This window comes from Heloderma suspectum, chromosome 2, assembly GCF_057233095.1.
Source record: "Heloderma suspectum isolate Gila_16-S chromosome 2, 16-S_ref, whole genome shotgun sequence".
Classification (NCBI taxonomy): Eukaryota; Metazoa; Chordata; class Lepidosauria; order Squamata; family Helodermatidae; genus Heloderma; species Heloderma suspectum.
The window spans coordinates 364,856,793-364,878,004 of record NC_139459.1 but is presented as its reverse complement, the minus strand read 5'-3'; the positions used below and the strand labels follow the sequence as shown (position 1 = coordinate 364,878,004).

The 21,212-nt window shown below is 47.3% G+C and overlaps 1 protein-coding gene, 1 long non-coding RNA gene and 4 other non-coding genes across 6 annotated transcripts; 5 read left to right on the top strand and 1 right to left on the bottom strand.

Annotated features, from left to right (window-relative positions):
* The first annotated feature begins 552 nt into the window (after positions 1–552).
* Positions 553–16,799, top strand: LOC146355765 (uncharacterized). The gene is made up of 5 exons (XR_014787243.1): positions 553–646; positions 4,399–4,551; positions 4,830–4,931; positions 14,809–14,948; positions 15,830–16,799. It is a non-coding gene; the product is annotated as an uncharacterized LOC146355765 (long non-coding RNA).
* TRNAS-AGA (transfer RNA serine (anticodon AGA)) lies at positions 3,626–3,707 on the top strand. Its single transcript has one exon. It is a non-coding gene; the product is annotated as a tRNA-Ser (tRNA).
* Positions 4,225–4,296, top strand: TRNAG-UCC (transfer RNA glycine (anticodon UCC)). The gene has a single exon. It is a non-coding gene; the product is annotated as a tRNA-Gly (tRNA).
* TRNAS-AGA (transfer RNA serine (anticodon AGA)) lies at positions 9,602–9,683 on the top strand. The gene has a single exon. It is a non-coding gene; the product is annotated as a tRNA-Ser (tRNA).
* TRNAG-UCC (transfer RNA glycine (anticodon UCC)) lies at positions 10,209–10,280 on the top strand. Its single transcript has one exon. It is a non-coding gene; the product is annotated as a tRNA-Gly (tRNA).
* LOC146355764 (uncharacterized) lies at positions 11,746–20,165 on the bottom strand. The gene is made up of 4 exons (XM_084830924.1): positions 20,144–20,165; positions 15,810–16,480; positions 14,472–14,598; positions 11,746–12,608 (listed from the first exon to the last, which is right to left on the bottom strand). The coding sequence occupies exons 1-4, from the start codon at positions 20,163–20,165 to the stop codon at positions 11,746–11,748; spliced, it is 1,683 nt and encodes a 560-aa protein (XP_084687050.1).
* Positions 20,166–21,212: the final 1,047 nt, after the last annotated feature.

The following is a 21,212-nucleotide window of genomic DNA, read 5'->3' as shown; positions in this document are numbered from 1 at the left end:
TACGGTGATGGTGAGAAGGAGGCGCAGTATGTGCTACTGCCTGCTTGGTCCCTGGCTCTCAGCCTGTCAAGCAAGCAAGTGGGAGCAAGGATGAGAAAGAGGAGGAGGAGCAGCTGGGGACAAAGGTGGTGGAGAAGGCAGACCCACTGAGGAAGAAGGCCCACCAAGGGTGTCTTGCCCAAGGGCACGCCGAAACCTGGAGTCAGCTCTGCTCCCCAGTCCGCATCCGTAAGACTGATGTGCAGCACTTTCCCCCCATTTGGTCCTACCATAGTTTAACCCACAGCCAAGCTCTGATTCTGAGGGCTCCTTCACACCGGGCTTTTATCCTGCTACGGAGATTGCTTACTCACAGAATTTTGCAGGTCCTGTACACGATGCAGCCCTCCTCCAGGGAACCCCCCGCTCTTTGTGAGCTCTATTGCGTTGTTTTCCATGACCTCGAAAGTCCGGCATTTTCCCTCCTCCCACCATGGGGCCGATATAAAGGAGGGTATACAGTTTAAAGTCGCCTTTATTGCAAATAAAACAACAGCGCCACCTAGTGGCTTTGTAATGAAACACATAGAAGTGTAGGTTTTTTTAAAAAAGCCACGTGGAAAGGACCCGATCTAATCCCACAAAGATTCCAGAAGCAAAAGCCCAGGTAAATTGCAGGGTTTTTAGCCTTGCGTGATGAAGCCCTTAGAGAAGCAGGAAATGCAGGAGGGACTTAATCGGGGCTGCACTCTCCTGCCCCACTGAGCTGGGAAGTGGAACCTGGCCTTCTGAGTCTCTCCTTTGTGGGTGAAGAGAGCAAAAGGAGAGTTGGATTAATCTGGTGCACAGATGGAGTAAGGAAGTGAAGGTGCAAAATGAGTGCTTTGACTCAGTGGACTTAGACTTAGACTTAGCTTCATATGTGTTTCCCTTCAAGAAAGGGGTGTGTGAATGTTGTGCAAATTGGGGCTCCTCCTCACCAAAGGAGCCTATACATTTATGTATTTATTCATTTTAAGTTTTTTATCCCCCTCCTCAGCCAAAAAGGCTCCTGTAGAACCCTATATGCAGCCAGTAAAACAAGACAATCCCTGCCCACAAGCTTACAATCTAAAAATACACAACATACAAGGGAAAAGGGATGGGGAAAGAAGAGGAAAAAAGTACTTTCAGCAGGGTTGGTGGAATGGCCCTGCTTCCCCTCTCAACTCACTCTGTACATTGCCTGTCATATGATGTATGTGATGGAGGAAAACATGTCTTTCCAAAAGCCAGAAACAGAAAACGTTCTAAAACCTTTTCAAAACTCTTAAAATGCAAGTGGTAGCTTTGTAACCATACAATTTTTCACGTGGGGAAGAGTTCAGCGAGAAATCGCTTTTAAAATAACACAGCCAAATGTCCAAATATTAAAAGTTTATTTAGGAAAAAAAGAGAAGGGGGGGGAGAGGCAACAATCACAGACACATACAGAATTCCAAATAAAAAATGAAAAAGTCAATCTAACATATCTAGTCACATTTCCTACTTGAATACAGTCTTGGGTCCTAGAGCATATGCTGAGTTTATTGCAAAGAGGATGGTGAGAGAGAGCGAGAGAGAGAGGGAGGGAGAATCTATCTTCCAGTTGGATAGTATACTAACTGCTGAGTTTCCTGAGCAAACTCAGCAGTCATGGAATAAGAGGAGAGGTCCTCTTATAGTTCAGTAACTGCTTAAAGAACAGAAAGCAGAGAGTAGGAATAAATGATAAATTCTCAAAGAATTCAAATATGAAATCCCTGATCTTCTAACCAAAATATACAACATGTCCCTAAGATCAGCCTTTATACCAGAGGACTGGAAGATGGCCAGTTTCAAAAAGGGATCCTGGGAAACTACAGGCCAGTTAGTTTAACGTCTGTTCCAGGTAAATTGATTGAAGGCATTATTAAAGATAAAATTGGTAACCATATAGAAGGACAAGCCCTGCTGAAAAAGAATCATCATGGCTTCCGCAAAGGTAAATCCTATCTCACTAACCTTTTAGAGTTATTTGAGAGTGTCAATAAACATGTAGGCAGGGATGATCAGGTAGACATTGTTTACTTGGACTTCCAAAAGGCTTTTGACAAAGTCCCTCACCGAAGACCCCTGAGCAAACATAGCAGTCATGGACTAAGACGACAGGTCCTCTTATGGAACAGTAACTGGTTAAAGAACAGAAAGCAGAGAAAAGGAATAAATGGGAAATCTTCCCAATGGAGGGAAGTAAATAGTGGGGGTCCCACAGGGACCTGTATTAGGACCAATGCTTTTCAACCTGTTCATAAATAATCTGGAATTAGGAGTGAGCAGTGAAGTGGCCAAGTTTGCCGATGACACCAAATTATTTAGGGTGGTTAAAACAAAAAAGGGGTTGTGAAGGACTCCAAAAGGATCTCTCCAAACTGGGAGAATGGGCATCTAAATGGCAAATGCAGTTCAGTGTAAGCAAGTGTAAAGTGCTGCACGTTGGGACAAAAAATCCCAACTTCAAGTATAATCTGATGGGATCTGGGCTAGCAGAGACCGACCAGGAAAGAGAACTTGGGGTTGTGGTGGAAAGCTCAATGAAGACGTCAAACCAGTGTGCGGCTGCACTGTATCATGAAAAACTGCACATTTTCTTTTGATTTCATCCTGAGTTTAATAATTTTGTTGTTGAACAGCTGGGAAAGATGGCAGGTTAATAGCTGTATGCCCCTGCCAACTAAGTTATACTCATCCATGGCCAGAAGATGGTGCAAATCTTTTGTTGTTTATTCACTCAGTTGCTTCCGGCTCATCGTGACTCCATGGACCAGCCCACGCCAGAGCTCCCTGTCGGCCGTCGCCACCCCCAGCTCCCCCAAGGCCGAGTCCGTCACCTCCAGAATATCATCCATCCATCCTGCCCTTGGTTGGCCCCTCTTCCTTTTGCCTTCCACTTTCCCTAGCATCAGCATCTTCTCCAGGGTGAAGATCTTAGGATATCTTCAAATCTTAGTGCAAATCTTAGGATATCTGAAATCAAAAAGTCTTACAGAAAGTGGTGTCATATATACATACACACACACACAATACACACACACACACACTATATATATATATAAATAAAATATGTATGTATATATGTGTGTGTGCGTGTGTGTGTGTGTGTATAGCATAGTCTAACCTAATGAAATCGGCATAGCATCTCCGTTTCATTGTACAAATGTCCCGTCACCCCCACTATGCCTAGGAACATCTTTATCTCTCACTCCCCGTTCACCCCCATATGAATGGGGCTGGAGCTCAGTGGTAGAACATACGCTTTGCATGCAGAAAGTCCCAGGCTCAGGCCCCGGCATCTCCCAGTAGAGAAAGTTCCAAACTTTCACTATACATGATTATTCATCTCAGATAGTGATATTAACCAAATGGGGCATTTAAGGTTTTTTAAAGAAAAAAAAGAGTTTCTCAACTCTTTTTGTCTCTCTCTCTGCCAAGGTGAAGATGGGTTTAAACCTGATGAAGTATTACGAAATATTCAAAATTGCCAGCCCCCCCCCCCCCCCCGGAAGATTGTATCCCACAAAAAAACAAGTATGGCATAGACAACGTCAATTTTTTTTAAAAAAAAGCTTGCAACTTTCTCTGTCATGCAGTAGTCGTGGCCGAGTGGTTAAGGCGATGGACTAGAAATCCATTGGGGTCTCCCCGCGCAGGTTCGAATCCTGCCGACTACGAGTAAAAAATTACATTTTAAAAACATTCCTCTCCATCCATACTGTTGATTCTGCATGTCATGAAAGGTATAACACCAATCTACGTGCTTAGAAAAACAGCTCTTCCTCCCCCTTTTATAGCTTGCTCTTCTAAGCCATGGCCTTTTCAACTTGTTAGAATGATTATTCACACACTTCTTACTGCGTCACTCCTCCCTGTAGTGGGTGCACAGCTGACACTCAGGAACATCAAGCTCAACCAGACGGTTGGGCAGTCCAAGGAGATTCGCTCTTGCTCTCAGTTCTCTTACTTCAGCGTGTGGATTCACTAATAGAGATTATTATTCCGTATGCGACCAATTGAACATAAATATCTTTAGGGGGAGTAATGAAGGAGAGCTTGACGCCCCTGTAATATTGAAAAGTCCTGACTCCAGGAAGAATAGTGCCACCTAGTTGCATTCCGACATCCCTGCTTTCGTAATAAGGAACGAATCGGGTGCTATGTGAGGATGCTTCTCCAGAGGCGTTCAGGCAAGCGTTGGTGGTATAGTGGTTAGCATAGCTGCCTTCCAAGCAGTTGACCCGGGTTCGATTCCCGGCCAACGCAAGTTTCCCCCCTTTTTTACAAACAAAAACACGCCACGGGCTGCACCCAGCTCTTCTGCATCTTTCTTTGTAAAAATGACAAGAGGTGATGTATTTCCACCAGGAAGGAGCGCAGGAGGTGTGAAGCTGTGATGTACTGGAACGGGGCACAGTGCGCTCCGACAGAGGCTTCTGGGAGGTGAAGTCCGAAACACCTGGAGATCCACCTTCTGCCCACCCCTTCTCTGCATTCTCCAGCTGCTACAATGCCCAGGAGGTAAGCTCACGAACGTCAGAAATGCATTAAATCAGTAATTTCATTCCCCCTGATATAGTTGTGAATAATTTAGCTGTCAAGTTATACGTAGCAATTGTGTCAATTTTATTGCTACGGAGCATGGGGGTGGGGGTTGGAAGAAGTAGGGAACAAGCTCCTAAATCTCAACACATTTAAGAAACCTTCAGCATTGCTATAGGCAGAAGATGGATAACGTGTGCACATCCATCATAAGGGCTTTTAAAAGACTGTTCATTGAGGTCTCCTTTTTTCTCTAGACACAAAAGTCCAAGAATTGCACGCAAAGTGAGTTGCATTTTCCATCTATCTGAGCCTTTTCTGATACCCCAGACTTCAGTTCTCTTCTCGTTAGTATAGTGGTGAGTATCCCTGCCTGTCATGTGGGAGACTGGGGTTCGATTCCCCAATGGAGAGGTGTGTGTTTTTGACATAGCTCTAGACAGCCTGTTATCACATTTTCCAAATCTATGCTTCAATATGAACCAATGTTTAAAGGCATATTTTGCCAAGATATAGCCAACATTTCAGGAAATAAAAAGGGGCGAGTTTAAGTCGAGAAGGGTGGGTATGGCTAAATTCCAGATAAGAATTGGTGAAATGAACTTTTAAATCAAATGTGCTTCTCTTATAGCATTCCCAATGTAACTAAGCTTTAGTTTGTTCGGTCGTTAAGTCGTGTCCGACTCTTCGTGACCCCATGGACCATAGCACACCAGCCCTTCCTGTCCTGTGCTCTCTCCGGGAGTGTGCTCAAGTCCATACTCATTGCATCAGTGATGCTATCTAGCCATCTCATCCTCTGCCGTCCCCTTCTCCTTTTGCCCTCAGTCTTTCCCAGCATCAGGGTCTTTTCCAGGGAGTTTTCTCTTCGCATTAGGTGGCCAAAATATTTGAGCTTCAGCTTCAGTATCTGTCCTTCCAATGAGCACTCAGGGTTGATTTGCTTTAGGATTGACTGATTGGACCTCCTTGCAGTCCAGGGGACTCGTAAGAGTCTTCTCCAGCACCACAGTTTGAAGTAGGGATGTACGACAGTGACTTACCTTTCGCAGATTATGTTGATTGGGGGGGAGGCGTTCCGTCCCTCCCCCCGGAATCCTGGCTGGGGGGGGAGGAGCTCCGTTCCTCCCCCCAGAATCCTCAAATGGCTGGCTGTGCTCCGCAGCAGCTCTGTGGAGCAGCTGGCCAGGCCCGGCCCAGCCCGGCCAGGCCAGAGCTGTCCGCAGCCGGATTTCCGGCCGCGGAGGGTTCTGGGTAAAAAAAACAAAAACAACCAATCATGTATGCAAATGGTGGCGGCTATGGCCGCCGCCATTTGCGTTCCTTCTTTTTGGCCGTCTTAATCTATGTAAATATATACGTAGACTATGACAGCGAAAATAAAGGGGAACGCAAATAGCGTAGCGGGCACTATTTGCGTCCCTTTTTCATTCACCATTTTAGCCTACGTAAATCTTTACATAGGCTAAAACGGTGAATCAAAAGGGGACGCAAATAGTACACGTGATTTGTGTACGCTTTTTTTTTTTTAAACCCACCCAACCATGATAGGCTACGTAAAGATTTATGTAGCCTATCACGTCTTTTTTGTTTTTTTAAACCTAGCCATGATAGGCTATGTAAATCTTTATGTAGCCTATCATGTCTTTTTTTTTTACACACAAGCCTGGAAATGGCGGCGGCGGCAGCCGGTCGGAAGACCGGCCGCCGCCAGAGCTGCCGCCGCCCGGAAGATCCACCCCAGGTGAGTCTCGTCCTGGGGGGGATCTGCGGGGGGGTGGCAGGCCGTTCCACCATGGAGTTCGGGGGGCCGAATGCACTGGCATTCGGCCTCACCGAGATCCGTGGCGGAATTCTCTGACATCCCTAGTTCAAAGGCATTGATTCTTCGGCGCTCAGCCTTTTTTATAGTTTATCTCTCGCAGCCATACATTGCTACTGGGAAAACCATAGCTTTGATTATACGGACCTTTGTCTGCCCAAGCCCACATTCTTATGTACACTGACTGAGTGCAGCTCTGCAGGGTTTCCAGCAGAGCTTTCCTAGTTCTACTGGGAGATGCCGGGGCCGAGCCTGGGACTTTGTGCATGCAAAGCGCATGTTCTACCACTGAGCTCCAGCCCCATTCATCTGGGGGTGAACTGTGTAATGAGAGATAAAGATGTTCCTAGGCATAGTGGGGGTGACGGGACATTTGTACAATAAAAAGGAGATGCTATGCCAATTTCATTAGGTTAGACACGCACATATAGTGTGTGTGTGTGTGTGTGTGTGTGAATACACATACATACATGGTTGCAGCTAGCTCTGCTGGGACAGAGAAGCGATGGCTGCGCTCCCTCTGAAAATTAAAAGACCCACTGTTACTTGGATATGCCTGTGCCACTAATCAGAACTCAACAGGGATAAGAGGCTAGACGCAAATACAAACCTGGTGCTCCTTAATTCAGCAAAGGGAGGCATCGTCCTTAGAGCAGCCTTCTGGCTGGTGGGTAATGGGAGCTGTAGTCCGATACATCTGGAGAGCGCCCAGTTGAGGAAAGGCACAAATTGTATTGGTCCCGCCCTACCTCACAGGGTTGTTGTGAGGATAAAACTTGGGACCATGTGCAGTACCCTGAGCTTCTTGGAGGAAAGGCGGAAGAAAAGGAGAGGGAGAGGTTAATTTGGGGTGAAGCACAATGACAGCTTTCCCCAACCTGGTGTCCTCCAGATGTTACAGACATCAACTCCCATCAACCCCTGTCCAGGATGGCCAAAGGTCAGGGATGCTAGGAGTTGTAGTCCAAAATGTCAGGAGGGCACCAGGTTGGAGAAGGCTGCACTAAGAGGCAAATGCTGCTTTTACTGCTATTTTGCTTGCATGCTTGTATTGATGCTTAAAATATATATATTTCTAACCTCCCCTTAAACCGATGCTGAAGGGCATGAGCAAACAAATGAACAGGGTCTCACAATGGAGAAGGCTCTTTCTCCAGCTGCAACCTACACATCCTCCAAAGTGTACAAAGGGTGCCAGGTAAGGGGCCTCAGAGGATGACTTCAACATGTGGGCGAGTTCATGAAGGAGAAGGTGATTCTTATGTTCAGTCTTGGTTTGGAAATTAAATACACACACACAGCAGTAGACCAAAGGGATTCTATTAACATAAAAGCAGAAACAGGCTAACAGCACAATCCCATACGCCTTATACTGAGCCAGACTGCTGCTCCATCTAGCCCAGTATTGTCGACACTGACTGGCAGTGGCTCTCCAGGGTTGCAGGTCAGATTGTTTTCTAGCCCTACCCGGAGGAGCCGGGGATTGAACCTGGGACCGTCTGCACACAAAGCAGGAGCCCTACCACTCAGCTACAGCCCCTCACGTGTATAGCAGTGGTGGGAAAACCTCTTTTGTGGGGGGAGGGGTCTGGGGACCATATATCAGTGGTGGGTGGGGCCAGAGCCAAGAGTGGGTGAGTCACCCTTTTTCTCTTTCTGCCACCACCGTTTCTCTCTCCGCCTCTTCCTTCCCAAGCAGCGGGCTGCCGGGAAAGGGAGAGGCCAGGCCCGAGTGGCAGGGTGAGGGCTTTGGCAACTCAGCAAGCGGGTGGCTTCGGGCAGGCGTTGGAGGGTGGGTGAGCACAGACGGCAGAGCACTGGATGGGCAAGCACAATAGGGGCCTACAGGCAGCATTATGCCAACAGCACAGTGGAGTCGGCGACGGTGCTGGGAGAGTCAGCTCTTGCCAGCAGTCTGAACTGATTGCACACAGAAGGCTTTTGCAATTAGGCCGAGGGCTGCTTGTAGCATTAGGGCCACTGGTTGCCCACCCCAAGTGTATAGGATGGCGGCCCAAGATCCTAAACTAATTTCCCCCATCAGAAAGCTTCCCATCCCCTCCTCCCTGCTCCAGCCACTTGGGACCGCCGAAAAGCCCCTCTGCAGGGTGGAAGGTCAGAGGCTCCTGCTGAACAATGTGGGATGGGGGGCTGCGGGGAGAAGGAGGGGTGGCAAACTTTCCTTCCAAGGACTTAGAATCATAGAATAGTAGGGTTGGAAGGGGCCTACAAGGCCATCGAGTCCAACCCCCTGCTCAATGCAGGAATCCAAGTCAGAGCATCCCTGACAAGCGGCTGTCCAGACTCGTCTTGAACGCCTCCAGTGTGGGAGAGCTCACCACCTCCCTAGGGAATGGGTTCCACTGTCATATTGCTCTAACAGTTAGGAATTTTTTCCTGATGTTCAGCTGGAATCTGGCTTCCTGTACTTCCGTAACTTATCTTAGGATCCAAGCTTGATTTGGGGCGATTACACTGACCCTCTTCTAGCAGACCCTGCTGTGTCCCCTATATTGTTGAAAAGGGCTCCCTGATGCTCCAGAGGGGATTTTGAGGGCAGCATGGGTGGCTGCAAAGGGGAATAGGGTTGGGAGACTTTCTTCCATGTTAGCTTATCTTACATGGCTACTGATGTTCCACTGAATTCAGTGGGGCTTACTCCCCCAGGTGAGCAGGTATGGGATTGCAGCCTTGAGAACCAAGCCACAGTTGACCCAAGATGAAGTCAGCACATCCTTTTCTGCATTACACCATCCTGGCTCACTTTCTCATCCTTAATAAAGTCCCATGTTAAGGATGCTCATGCCCAATAGAATCGACCAACAGACCATCCCCCGGTAGCAAGAGAGCTTGGATTAGTCTCCACCGGTACCCAGAAGTGCAGCACCAACAACCTCAGGTAAAGGGTTTTGCTTAATTATCACACAGCGGTAGTAGCTCAGTTTCTGCAAATGCAGTGCAAACCTATATACCTCTGCGGGCTGTCTTTGAAATAGCCTCAAAGTACACCACAAGCCCAGCAGCAGCACCGGGGAAAGACGGGCCCTGAAGATGGATTTCAACCTGATGAAGTATTACAAAATATTCAGAACTGGCCACACACACACACACAAAGCGAGTTTGTACCCCGCCCCCCGCCCGCACAAGAAAATGTGGCATAGATAGCATCAATTAAAAAAAGAAGCTTGCAACTTTCTCTGTCATGCAGTAGTCGTGGCCGAGTGGTTAAGGCGATGGACTAGAAATCCATTGGGGTCTCCCTGCGCAGGTTCGAATCCTGCCGACTACGAGTAAAAAATTACATTTTAAAAACATTTCTCTCCATCCATACTGTTGATTCTGCATGTCATGAAAGGTATAACACCAATCTACGTGCTTAGAAAAACAGCTCTTCCTCCCTCTTTTATAGCTTGCTCTTCTAAGCCATGGCCTTTTAAACTTGTTAGAATGATTATTCACACACTTCTTACTGCGTCACTCCTCCCTGTAGTGGGTGCACAGCTGACACTCAGGAACATCAAGCTCAACCAGACAGTTGGGCAGTCCAAGGAGATTTGCTCTTGCTCTCAGTTCTCTTACTTCAGCGTGTGGATTCACTAATAGAGATTATTATTCCGTATGCGACCAATTGAACATAAATATCTTTAGGGGGAGTAATGAAGGAGAGCTTGACGCCCCTGTAATATTGAAAAGTCCTGACTCCAGGAAGAATAGTGCCACCTAGAGTACGAGTTGCATTCCGACATCCCTACTTTCGTAATAAGGAACGAATCGGGTGCTATGTGAGGATGCTTCTCCAGAGGCGTTCAGGCAAGCGTTGGTGGTATAGTGGTTAGCATAGCTGCCTTCCAAGCAGTTGACCCGGGTTCGATTCCCGGCCAACGCAAGTTTCCCCCCTTTTTTACAAACAAAAACACGCCACGGGCTGCACCCAGCTCTTCTGCATCTTTCTTTGTAAAAATGACAAGAGGTGATGTATTTCCACCAGGAAGGAGCGCAGGAGGTGTGAAGCTGTGATGTACTGGAACGGGGCACAGTGCGCTCCAAATCAGGGGTGGCCAGAAGGTAGATCTCCAGACGTTTGGGGCTTCAGCTCCCAGCATTCCTGACCATTGGCCAGGCTGACAGAGGCTTCAGGGAGGTGAAGTCCGAAACACCTGGAGATCCACCTTCTGCCCACCCCTTCTCTGCATTCTCCAGCTGCTACAATTCCCAGGAGGTAAGCTTAAATACGGGAATGCATTTCTGCAAGTCCTGGTTAATGCTAGCTACAGTTAGATACAACTCTGCACCATGGTTAGCTCCATAGAGCAATGGTGCAGAAGCCCTTCCAGCTTGAGGGCCAAATTCCATTTCAGAGATGCATTCTAGGGTTGGGTGGGGCAAAAGGCAAAAAGGGAGCAGGGCCAAAACACCAAACATAGCAGCCTGTTTCAACTAAAAGGTCTTATTGCCAATAATTAAGCCTTATGGGCACAATCCTATGAGGAGAGGCGGCTGCCTCCAAACTCGCCTACCCAGTGCAGGGCGGGAAGAGCATAGAGGGGATTGTCTCCTCCATGTTCCAGCTGCCCTGCATTTGCAGCTAGATGGCCAATTTTGGCTGTCCAGCCGCGGGACGTCAGAGTGCAGGATGGGGAGGCCAGATGACACATAGGAAGCATTGTACCGGCGCTTCTGTGGTCCCCGCCCCTCCCCACCCCTGGGAACGCCTCCTTTTGCCCCACACCATGCTGCTCTTCTGAGCACAAAGTCTGGGGACAATCCTCGCCGCCTAGAAGAGGGAGGGTGAGGGGGCGGGAGGCAGTTCTCCGGGAACCTACCTCAGAATGTGGGCTTTGAGGTTGGTTCCCGTAAACTGACCAATCCTATGGCCCTCTAGTTGCTGACTAGCAGCCACAGGAATGCACCCTAAGTGAGGCATTTAAAACTTCCAGAATGGGGGAAAAACTATCCAAAAGCGAGAAAATCATCAAACAATCAGTGGTCAGGGGAAAGGGGGTGTGACCTTCTGGGGGCTCCCCATGAACCAATTTGGTCCTGGGCCTGAGATTCTGCACTCCGGCCATAGAGGAATGCAAGAGGGGGGAATTAATGCACTATCGAAAAGCAGGCAGGGAGGGCGTCTGTGACACGCTCTTGATCTCTTAACCATGGTTCAAAGACTGGAAATCTTACGTTTCCACACATCTTTGTGTACCTTTCTGTGAAGGGAAAGGACTGAGCTATTTCTGATGCTTTAGCCACAGTCTTCTGGCTGCATTTATGTACTCTCTCCCCAACACCCCTCTGTAATGGACCGGCAAGACATGGTCCCTGGCCGATGCTCTCTGCCTACAGTCTCTGCCCTTCTATTGCTTCTCATCGATATATGTTCCTTTGTGCTTGATCAGGTTTGATTTCCGGCAGAAGCTTTTGCCACAGCCTGTGTAGTTCCACGGTTTCACCCTCGTGTGGACCCTCTTATGCCTTATAAGGTGAGAGCTGGTGCTGAAGCTCCTCCCGCACTCGGAGCACTCGTACGGCTTCTTGCCGGTGTGGGTCCTCTTGTGTGCAATCAGTTCTCCTTTCTGGATGAAGCTTTTGCGGCAGTCGGAGCACTCGTACGGTTTCTCTCCTGTGTGGGTTCTCCTGTGTCTTATCAAGGATGCGTTATGACTGAAGCTTTGCCCACAGTCCGAGCACTGGTACGGCTTCTCACCCGTGTGTACCCTTTTATGATTTATAAGGTTCGAGCTGGTGCTGAAACTCTTCCCGCACTCGGAACATTCGTAAGGCTTCTCTCCCGTGTGGGTCCTCTCGTGTATCATCAGGTTTGTTCTTCCATTGGAGAGCTTCCCACAATATGAGCATTTGAATGGCTTGTCTCCCTTTTGCATTCTCTGATGATCATGAAGGATTAAGTTCTGAGAGAGGCTTTTGCCATAGTCAGGGGCTGCCTTTTGCCTCATGTCCCTACGGACCCCATCTTGGAAGGTGCATCCATTTGAATCTCCATCGCATTCCTCGGAATGAATAGTTTGTTCTGCTGGCTTTCCATGACAGCTTTCCTGGTGACATTGGGGTCCCTGCTGACCTCTAGCCATCACTTCCTCCCCAGGGCCCTGGAGAAATGTGCCTTCATCGCTTTCCGAGGATGTTCCCCCAACCTTGGCAGAGTCAGGTCTTTCTGACTGAAGATTCTCTTCCTTTATCCTCACTTGTACATCACCTGCTGGAAGAAACAGAAAAATCCTAACACAAGTTAAAATGTATTTTTTTTAATTCAATTAAAACAGGGATGGGGAACCGCAGGCTCAGGGGGCAAATTCTGGCATCCCACATCAGCCCCCTCATGTGCCCCAAATGGCCTTGCCCCCTTCTCCTGGCAACACCACCTTTCCTCCAACCACCGATTGTTTGGTGGTTTTCTCGCTTTTGTGCAGCTTCCCTCCACCCCCCGCTCCCATTCTAAAAGGTTGAAATTCCTCTACTAAGCCTTAGTTATTAGCAGTTAGAGCTTTAAGCGAAAGACCCTTTCGCCTTTGGCCACGCCCACCACTGGAATGCGGCCCCCGACAGCCTCTCTGAAACTAAATCTGGCCCTCAGGCTGAAAGAGCTTCCCCACCACTGATTTTAATTTTTTCTATATGGCTTCCTGTTTTATAACAATAAAACACTTTAAGACACAACAATATTACAAATTACAAAGCTTAAGACTATCTCATCAGTTAATGGTTGGGAAAAGCCAGGGCAAACAGATGGGTTTTAAACAAACATCCAAAGCTAGAAGTTCTGGTACACATAAAAGTTTCCCCCAATCCCTGACATATGCATTTATTTGTGGGTCTCTGGCCCTTTTGGAACACACTCTCTAGGATCCAATATGCCTGGAGGACAAGACTATCAACGGCTACTAGTCTGGATGGCTACGTGCTACCCCCAGTACCAGAGGCAGTGAACCTATGTTCACCAGCTGCTGGGGAACATGGGTAGGAAGGTGTTGTTGCACTCAAGTCCTGCTTGGGTTCCTGATCAACAGCTGGTTGGCCACTGTATGAACAGAATGCTGGTCTAGATGGACCCTTGGTCTGATCCAGTGGGGCTTTTATTTTCTTAAGCTCCTGCTACACAATGCTATCAGTTTCTGAACCGAGAGACAGTTGAGAACGTAAGAACATAAGAAGAGCCGTGCTGGATCAAACGAAAGGCGTGCCTAGTCAGCATTCTGTTCCTACAGTGGTCAATTAGATGCTCCAGTGTAAACGCATAAGCAGGACACAAGTGCAACATCACCCTCCCACCCATGTTCCCCAGCAATTGGTGTACACAGGCACACTGCCTGATACTGGAGGTAGCATAGAGCCATCAGGACTAGTAGCCATTGATGGCCTTCTCCTCCATGAATGTCTCCAATCTCCTTTTAAAGCCATTCAAGATGGTGGCCATTCACTACATCTTGCGGTAGGATGGAACTTAGGACAGGATGGAAAGCAAACAGGACAAAAAGCTCTGAACTATAGTTTGCTTACTGGAAGCAAATGCAAATCATGGCTTGAGTTCTAAATGACAGATTTCTAAATGAAATCTGAACTGAACCAAGAGTTGAAGAGGCCCACGGAGAGCTTTTATGTAAGTTGCTGAAGGTTGGCATCTATCACAGAGGTTGCCAACTTGTGGCCCTCCAGATGTTTTGACCAACAATTCCCATAATCCCTCACCATTGGCTATGCTGATGGGAACTGTGGGCCAAAACCAGGGGAGGGGTACCTACATATCCCTACTCCTGATCTACCAGATTCTAAGAATTCGATATGAAGCGGCAGCCAGTAGAGGCTGGTGGCTCCGATGTCAGTGGGGCAGTGAATCTGCTCCGAGTTTCAGTCAGAACTCTAAAGGACTTATCCAAGGTGCTTCACAGTCCTGAGTAGTTCTGACTGAAACCTGGAGAGGTTTCACTGCCCCACAGACATCGGAGCCACCAGCCTCCACTGGCAGCAGCCCTTGATTTTCTCAGTGATTCGCCATAGGGAAATGATGACACAAACACCACAGAGAAAACATAACATGCGAGGATTTAGACACCAGAATCCTTACCCACCAAGTTGGCCTCTCTGTCACCCTCTGGCTTGGCCTCCCATGAGTGTTGCACCTCCATGGCGGCTGAGGAATCCTGCCCTGACTTACGTGAGTTAATGGCCTCTTCTTCAGAAAGCCCAAATATCTGAAACAGGAAGAGGCACACAATTCAGGATGCAGCAAGCTGTACGAGAGGCCAATGACCAAAGGTAATGGCCACAGTAGGTTAGCGGATGTGGCAGCTGTAGTCCAACACACCTGGAGGGCACCAAGTGGAGGAAGGCTGGTCAAGTCAAACAGGCAAGAACAAGAGCTTTTCTAGATGAGGCTGTTTAACCGCTGTTTCCATTTTCAGTTTCATTGCAGAATTAAGATCAGAGCTTTACATGAAGTTATTTTCCTTTCCTGCGTTTCTGTACTTTCTGCTACATAACCTCTAGGTGGTGCTGTGGTATAGCGGAATAATGCAACTACAACTACCATCACTATCTGCAGGTACAGGATACTGTTGACTTGGAAAAGTGCCGAAAAGGGCAAGTAAAATGATCAAGGGGCTGGAGCAACTCCCCTATGAGGGAAGGTTACAACAGCTGGGATTGTTTAGCTTGGAAAAAGGGCGAGTAAGGGGAGACATGATAGAGGTGTACAAAATTATTCACGGTGTGGAGAACGTGGATAGGGAGACATTTTTCTCCCTCTCCCATAATACTAGAACCCAATGGGGTCATCCCATGGAGCCAATTGGTGGGAGATTCATGACAGATTAAAGGAAGTACTTTTTTCCCCCAGTACAGAGGTAAACTGTGGAATTCACTTCCACAAGATGTAGTGATGGCCATCAGTTTGGGTGGTTTTAACAGGGGATTGGACATGGAGGAAAAGGCTATGAATGGCTACTGGTCATGATGGCTATATGCTACCTCCAGTATCAGAGGCAATATGCCTGTGTATGCCAGTTTTTCATGTATTATTTATTATTACATTTACATCCCACCTTTTTTCTTCAGAGGAGCCCAACGTCCTCCTCCCCTCCATTTTGTCACAACAATGCTGTGACGTAGGTTAGGCTGAGAGCCAGTGACTGGCCCAAAGTCACCCAGTGAGCTTCATGGGGACTAGAATCCAGATCTCCCAAGTCCCGGGCCAACACTCTAACCAATATAGCACACTGGCTCTCACTTGCTGGGGAACACAAGCAAGAGGGTGCTGTTGCACTCGTGTCCTCCTTGTGGGCTTCCCATTGGGGCATTTAGTTGGCCAGAGGGTGAACAGAATGTTGGACTAGATGGACCTTTGGTCTGATCCAGCAGGGCTCTTATTTTGTGCATGAAGACAAACAGCAGGCAGAAGTCTCACCTTTGGTTCTGGTCTCTTAGCCTCTTGATGAAGCCTCAGCAAAAAATCCTCTGCCCGGGCCACCGCCTTGGTGCAATTTTCCAGACCGCCTTCCCAGACCCAGCGCTGCATCTCTGGGGGCAGGATGGCCAGGAACTGCTCCAAGATCACCAGCTCCAGGATCTGCTCTTTGGTGTGCCGTTCTGGCTCCAGCCATCGATAGCACAGTTCCTGGAGCTTCTCGCAAACATCCTGAGGACCATCGGCCTCCCAGTAGCAGAACTGCCTGAAGCGTCGGCACCAAATCTCCGAGGTGACACCGGCCTCATCCAGAAGCTCTTTTTTGACATTCGCAGAAGAATCCAGGCTTTCCTGGCCTTCTCTGCTGAGGCCTAGTGGTATTTGGATCACACCTTCCCTTTTAGTTTGCTGGCTGGCACAATCTACTCCCACAAAGGAGGCCGGGGTAGCCTCTCGATTTCCCACTGACCTGTGCTGAAGCACCCATGGTGGGTTTTTGCACCCTGAATGTGGGTCCTGCATTGTCTTCAGGAACTCCTGCCACTGGGTTTCCCAGCCCTGCTGGAGGCCTGCACTGGGTTCTTGCTTAATTTGTTGAAGATTTTCCCCGGCCAGAGCCTCCTGCTTCCCATTTCCCTCCTGATTGAGGTCTTGTTCCTCCATTTTCATTCCTGCAACAGAAACACCATGTTGATAAGGCCCACCTGCCACCAACATTGTCACTTTTTTGGAGCCAGGTTAAGACTTTCCTCTACCCCCCGGCATTTGATGGCTCACGATGGGGCTTTTTCATGTTTGCTGTTTGCTCAGGTCCTGGTATTTTATCGTTAATTGTGTTTTGCTGTTTTGAACAGTTTTACATTTGTGTATGTTAACAGTTTTATATTATGTTTTATCATGTTCATTTTTGTGAACTGCCTAGAAAGCTTTGGCTATGGGGTGGTATAGCAATGTAATAAATGAAATAAAGCACTGAGCGATAGACACTGGATGAATATATTCTCCACAATTATGATATAATTTTGACAGCTCCCTCAAAACATTACCTCAAAAACTTAAACCTGAAAAGGAACGGTATGCCTCTGTGTTCCAGTTGCTGGGAAACACTTGAATGGGCGGGTGCTAGCTGGACGAGATAGATCCTTGGTCTGATTGAGCACAGCTCTTCTTATGTTCTTATGTTATGAGTTTTTCTCAAAATATATATTTAGATACATATTTTCATTTAATTAGGAGATTTCTAGGCCATGCCCTCACAAAGCACTGGTTTCCAAGGATGTACAGTATGTTATTGTATTTTCTATGCTGGTCCAGTCTCTGGCTTACCTAATACCTAAATCAAGATGGCCGATCTATATTTGTGTGGACCAGTCCATTCTCCAGAGCAGCAGCCCAGGACGGATTTGAATTTTGCCTCACAAGCAGAAGCCTTTCTGAGTGGCCAGGCTCCATAATAAGGTTAATGCCATCTACCAAGTTGAAAAGTTCTTAGCACTGTGCTCACTGTATAGATGTGAAGGCCCAGAAAAAAAATGGGGAAAGAATAGATTTACTTTTTAAAGGTTTTTTTCCCCAGGGACCCCTGCACAAGTTGATGATCTATATTCTTAATGCAGCCTTCACTAGCTGGGGCCCTCCAGATGTATTGGACTGCAACTGCCCTCAAGCCCAGCCATCAGCCATGCTGGCTGGGAATTATGGGAGTTGTAGTCTATCACATCTGGAGGGCACCAGGTTGGAGAAGGCTGCTCTAACTTGACCAAGAAACTGAATTCAGGATGGAGCTGTGGAGATAAAATGGGTGGAGCTATGGAAATAGGAACAGGCACCCTTCTTGATGACTGGAGTCACCATGGACCTATAGCAGCCTTGGCTACAACCCCAATGACGTCCTTCAGTGTCCCCTTAGTTTTTCCTATATGGTTTGAATGCTGTCATTGGGCTGGTTTGCACAATCAAACAGTCCAACATGTCTTATTTAAACCATGGCGGGCTGTGGTAGATGCGGGCAGACATTTTCAATATTCAAACCACAAGCGCAGCTTGTTATGTCATCCAAACTCAGTAGGGGTGGGTTGTGTGAGGGTTAAACAACCCTTGCATAACCCATGGTCTGTTTTAGGTTTATGTGTGGGTTGTTTCACCCTCGCACAACCCATCCCTGCCAGGTTCAGATGCCATGACAAGCTGCAGTTGCAGCTTGAATATTGAAAAGCCACCCAGCACGCACCACAATCCACCATGGCTTATTTAAACTACGGTAATCATGCAACCCAGGTCAGTAACTTCTATGGGCAAAAAATAAAGCATTGCTATTGGGACAGTATTGCTATAAGGAGAAATTCTGCCCTCCCTCTTTTGAAACTGGTTGACCTAGTCCTCACTGACAAACAATATGCAATACTGGGCAATATGGTCTGTGTGCTGAGAATACAGAGATGGAAAGACTCCCCTGTATTTGCTTGTGGCAATTCTATCAGCTGACCAATAACAATGTTTTTGGGGTGGCTCATGAAGATAAAATGCAATATTTAAAAAATACCATTAAAAATTGTTGAATGCTAAAAATAGGGATCCTTGCAATACCCAAGTTCTTCCCACACACACACCCCCACCTGGACATTTGACTAATCATAAATAGTAATAATTCCTTTTCTCCCCCTTTTGGATCTTTCATCTAGATTTTTGTTTTGATTTGTAATTCTGCAGACCTTGGGGTCCCCCCAAGCCTGCTGATGTACCTCCCTCTTGGGTGCGCATGATGCCACTTTGGTTACATAAAGATCAGAACTTGGAGAATGCTATTGAATGTATGTATGTATGTATGTATATCCCTGCATGTACACACACATACACATACACACACACACCCCTACAGGGTGGCCAAATGCAAAAGAGGACAGGGTTCTTGCATCTTCAATCCATGAGCTGAAGAGGGAAATTCAGCAGCAAGTTTGCAAGCTACACATCCTGAAATTCCCTCATCTACACAACTACGTACCATGCAGGAACCCTGTCCTTTTCTGCATCTGACCACCCTACACAAGGGGGTGGGGTGGGGTGGGGTGGGGGAGTGTGATCAGTAGGCAGTGGTGCAGCTAGGTAATTTTAGACCCTGGACTTAATTATCTTATGGGGGGGGGACACTTTTAGATGCATTACTTCAATTGTGAAGTACATAAGTAAAATGATTTCTCTTCTACCCACAACGGCTATTCCATGCTTTACAACTGCTTCTACATTCCTGATATGTTAGAACAACAACAAGAGAACTGTTGCCAACCCTGATATATATACTCTGAGCATGTGCAGTTTTGCATTATAAATCACAGCACCATTGATGCCCGTTAATAAACTATATTCTCTTGTTGGCATTGCTCCACCTAAGATTAGAAGGGAAGTAGAAGCAGATGCCGAAAGAACTAAGCAAGAGACTGACTCTCGTCACCCTTTGAGCGGATATATTCCCCCAATTCATCGACTTAGATCTAGAAAGAGCTTTATGTCAAGAACTAATATCCTAGAGGGGACCAAAGAACAGAATCAGATAAATAAATGGAGGAATGAGCGTACCGACTTGAGTATTTTAATGAAGGAAGAAATGGCCACTGGAAATACTCTCCCTTATATAGTTTGGAGGACAATGAATAGGATGAGGGTGGGGGTACCAAGATGTAAGACAAATTTATTTAAGTGGGGGTTGCTGGTTGACAACAATACATTATGTGAATGTGGAGAAACCCAAGACCCAGCGCATCTGATGGTGCGTCGATTACTGTCGGAGTCTTGTACTGTTGATGATCTACAGCAAGCTAATGACAAAGCTGTGGCGGTGGCTACATTTTGGCAGAGCGAAGTTTGATCTGGACACAAAATAAATAAAAAAGCACCATCATGACAACGGGAATAAAATGGAGTTTGCTTCTGATACCCTCATCATCTGCCACTCTCTGGGTGGTCATCTGGGGACCCTCTGGGCTATGGGGCTCTACACTCCCCCCCCCCAAGTCCAGCCCTTGCTTCACCACTGTCAGAGGGGCTACATGGACATGAAATGCAGGAGCTCCCGTCTGTCACATTGTACACATATATATAACGCTCATATACGAGATAAACACAGCAGCGAGTCACAGCAGAAGTAGCAGATGAAAACTTAACCTTCCTAGCTCTACCGGTTTAACACCTGCAACAGGAGAGAAACCCCTGGTCCCCATTGAGCCCTAAATTAACTTGCTGATCAAGGGAATCAAGAATTTGCTCGCGTGCTCCGTTTCTCACCCTCAGCCCCTTCTGCTGTCTTTTTCTCCTTCCCTCTTTTTTTTCCTTCGACTCACCTGCTCCAAGCAGGCTCTGCATTGCCCTGCAACTTACAGCAGTCACCGAATGGCTCCAATGACAGGAAATGCAAAAAAGGGATTATTTTGCCCCGCGATGGGAAACGAAGGGAGGAGGGGGGGGAGGAAAGAGGTCAGGAAGGTGGCTTTGCTTTTGGCAACCCTCCCCAATTTCTCACCCCCCCCCTTTGGGCCTCTCTAGGCATCAGAGTGCCGTGTCCTTTAACTCTTTCAGGGAGCTTGGAGACGGACAGCTCCTAAGCGCAAGTAATCAGAAAGCATTGGGCGTAGGATGGTCCCAGTGACGTATACCCCCCCAAAAGGAAATGCATCACACACACACACACACACAAAAGAGGGCGCCAATTTGCATCACCTTTGCACAGGATGGTTTATAGGTATAGATGCAAATTTAGAAATAACTATAATTAAAATAGAAATACTATGCATCTCAGCATAGTGGGGAAGGCTCTGACCAGGTGAGCTGTGTACCTGCCCCTTCTGCTTGCTGTCCTGGGGTTACTGAGGGGCAACTTCTAGGCCCTGCTGCTCTCCCTCCCTTCTGATGGTTCTATTATTATTATTATTACTGAATTTTTCAAAGTAACGATGAACAGTAACAAATCTAAGTACACCACATGAGTCAATTTCTTTACCGTCTTTCTGACCACTCAGGATCTCTATTTGGTACAAGCAAGCTTATTTGATAAAGTTATCTCTCATCATCCTCATAGATCACACCATAGAGTTCCATGTGTCTTCGGGGGTGGTTGTTTATTCTTCTCAGTATTGGTGAATTCAGTGAACGGATACCATATCCTGTAAAAAATGTCCATTTCTACTTGGCCTCTTTGAACCTGAAGACATTTAGTGAGCTTCCCCATTAGTTGTTGTTGTTGTTCAGTCGTTGAGTCATGTCCGACTCTTCGTGACCCCATGGACCAGAGCACGCCAGGCCTTCCTGTCCTGCGCTCTCTCCCAGAGCGTGCTCAAGTCCATATTCATTGCATCCGTGATGCTATCTAGCCATCTCATCCTCTGCTGTCCCCTTCTCCTTTTGCCTTCAGTC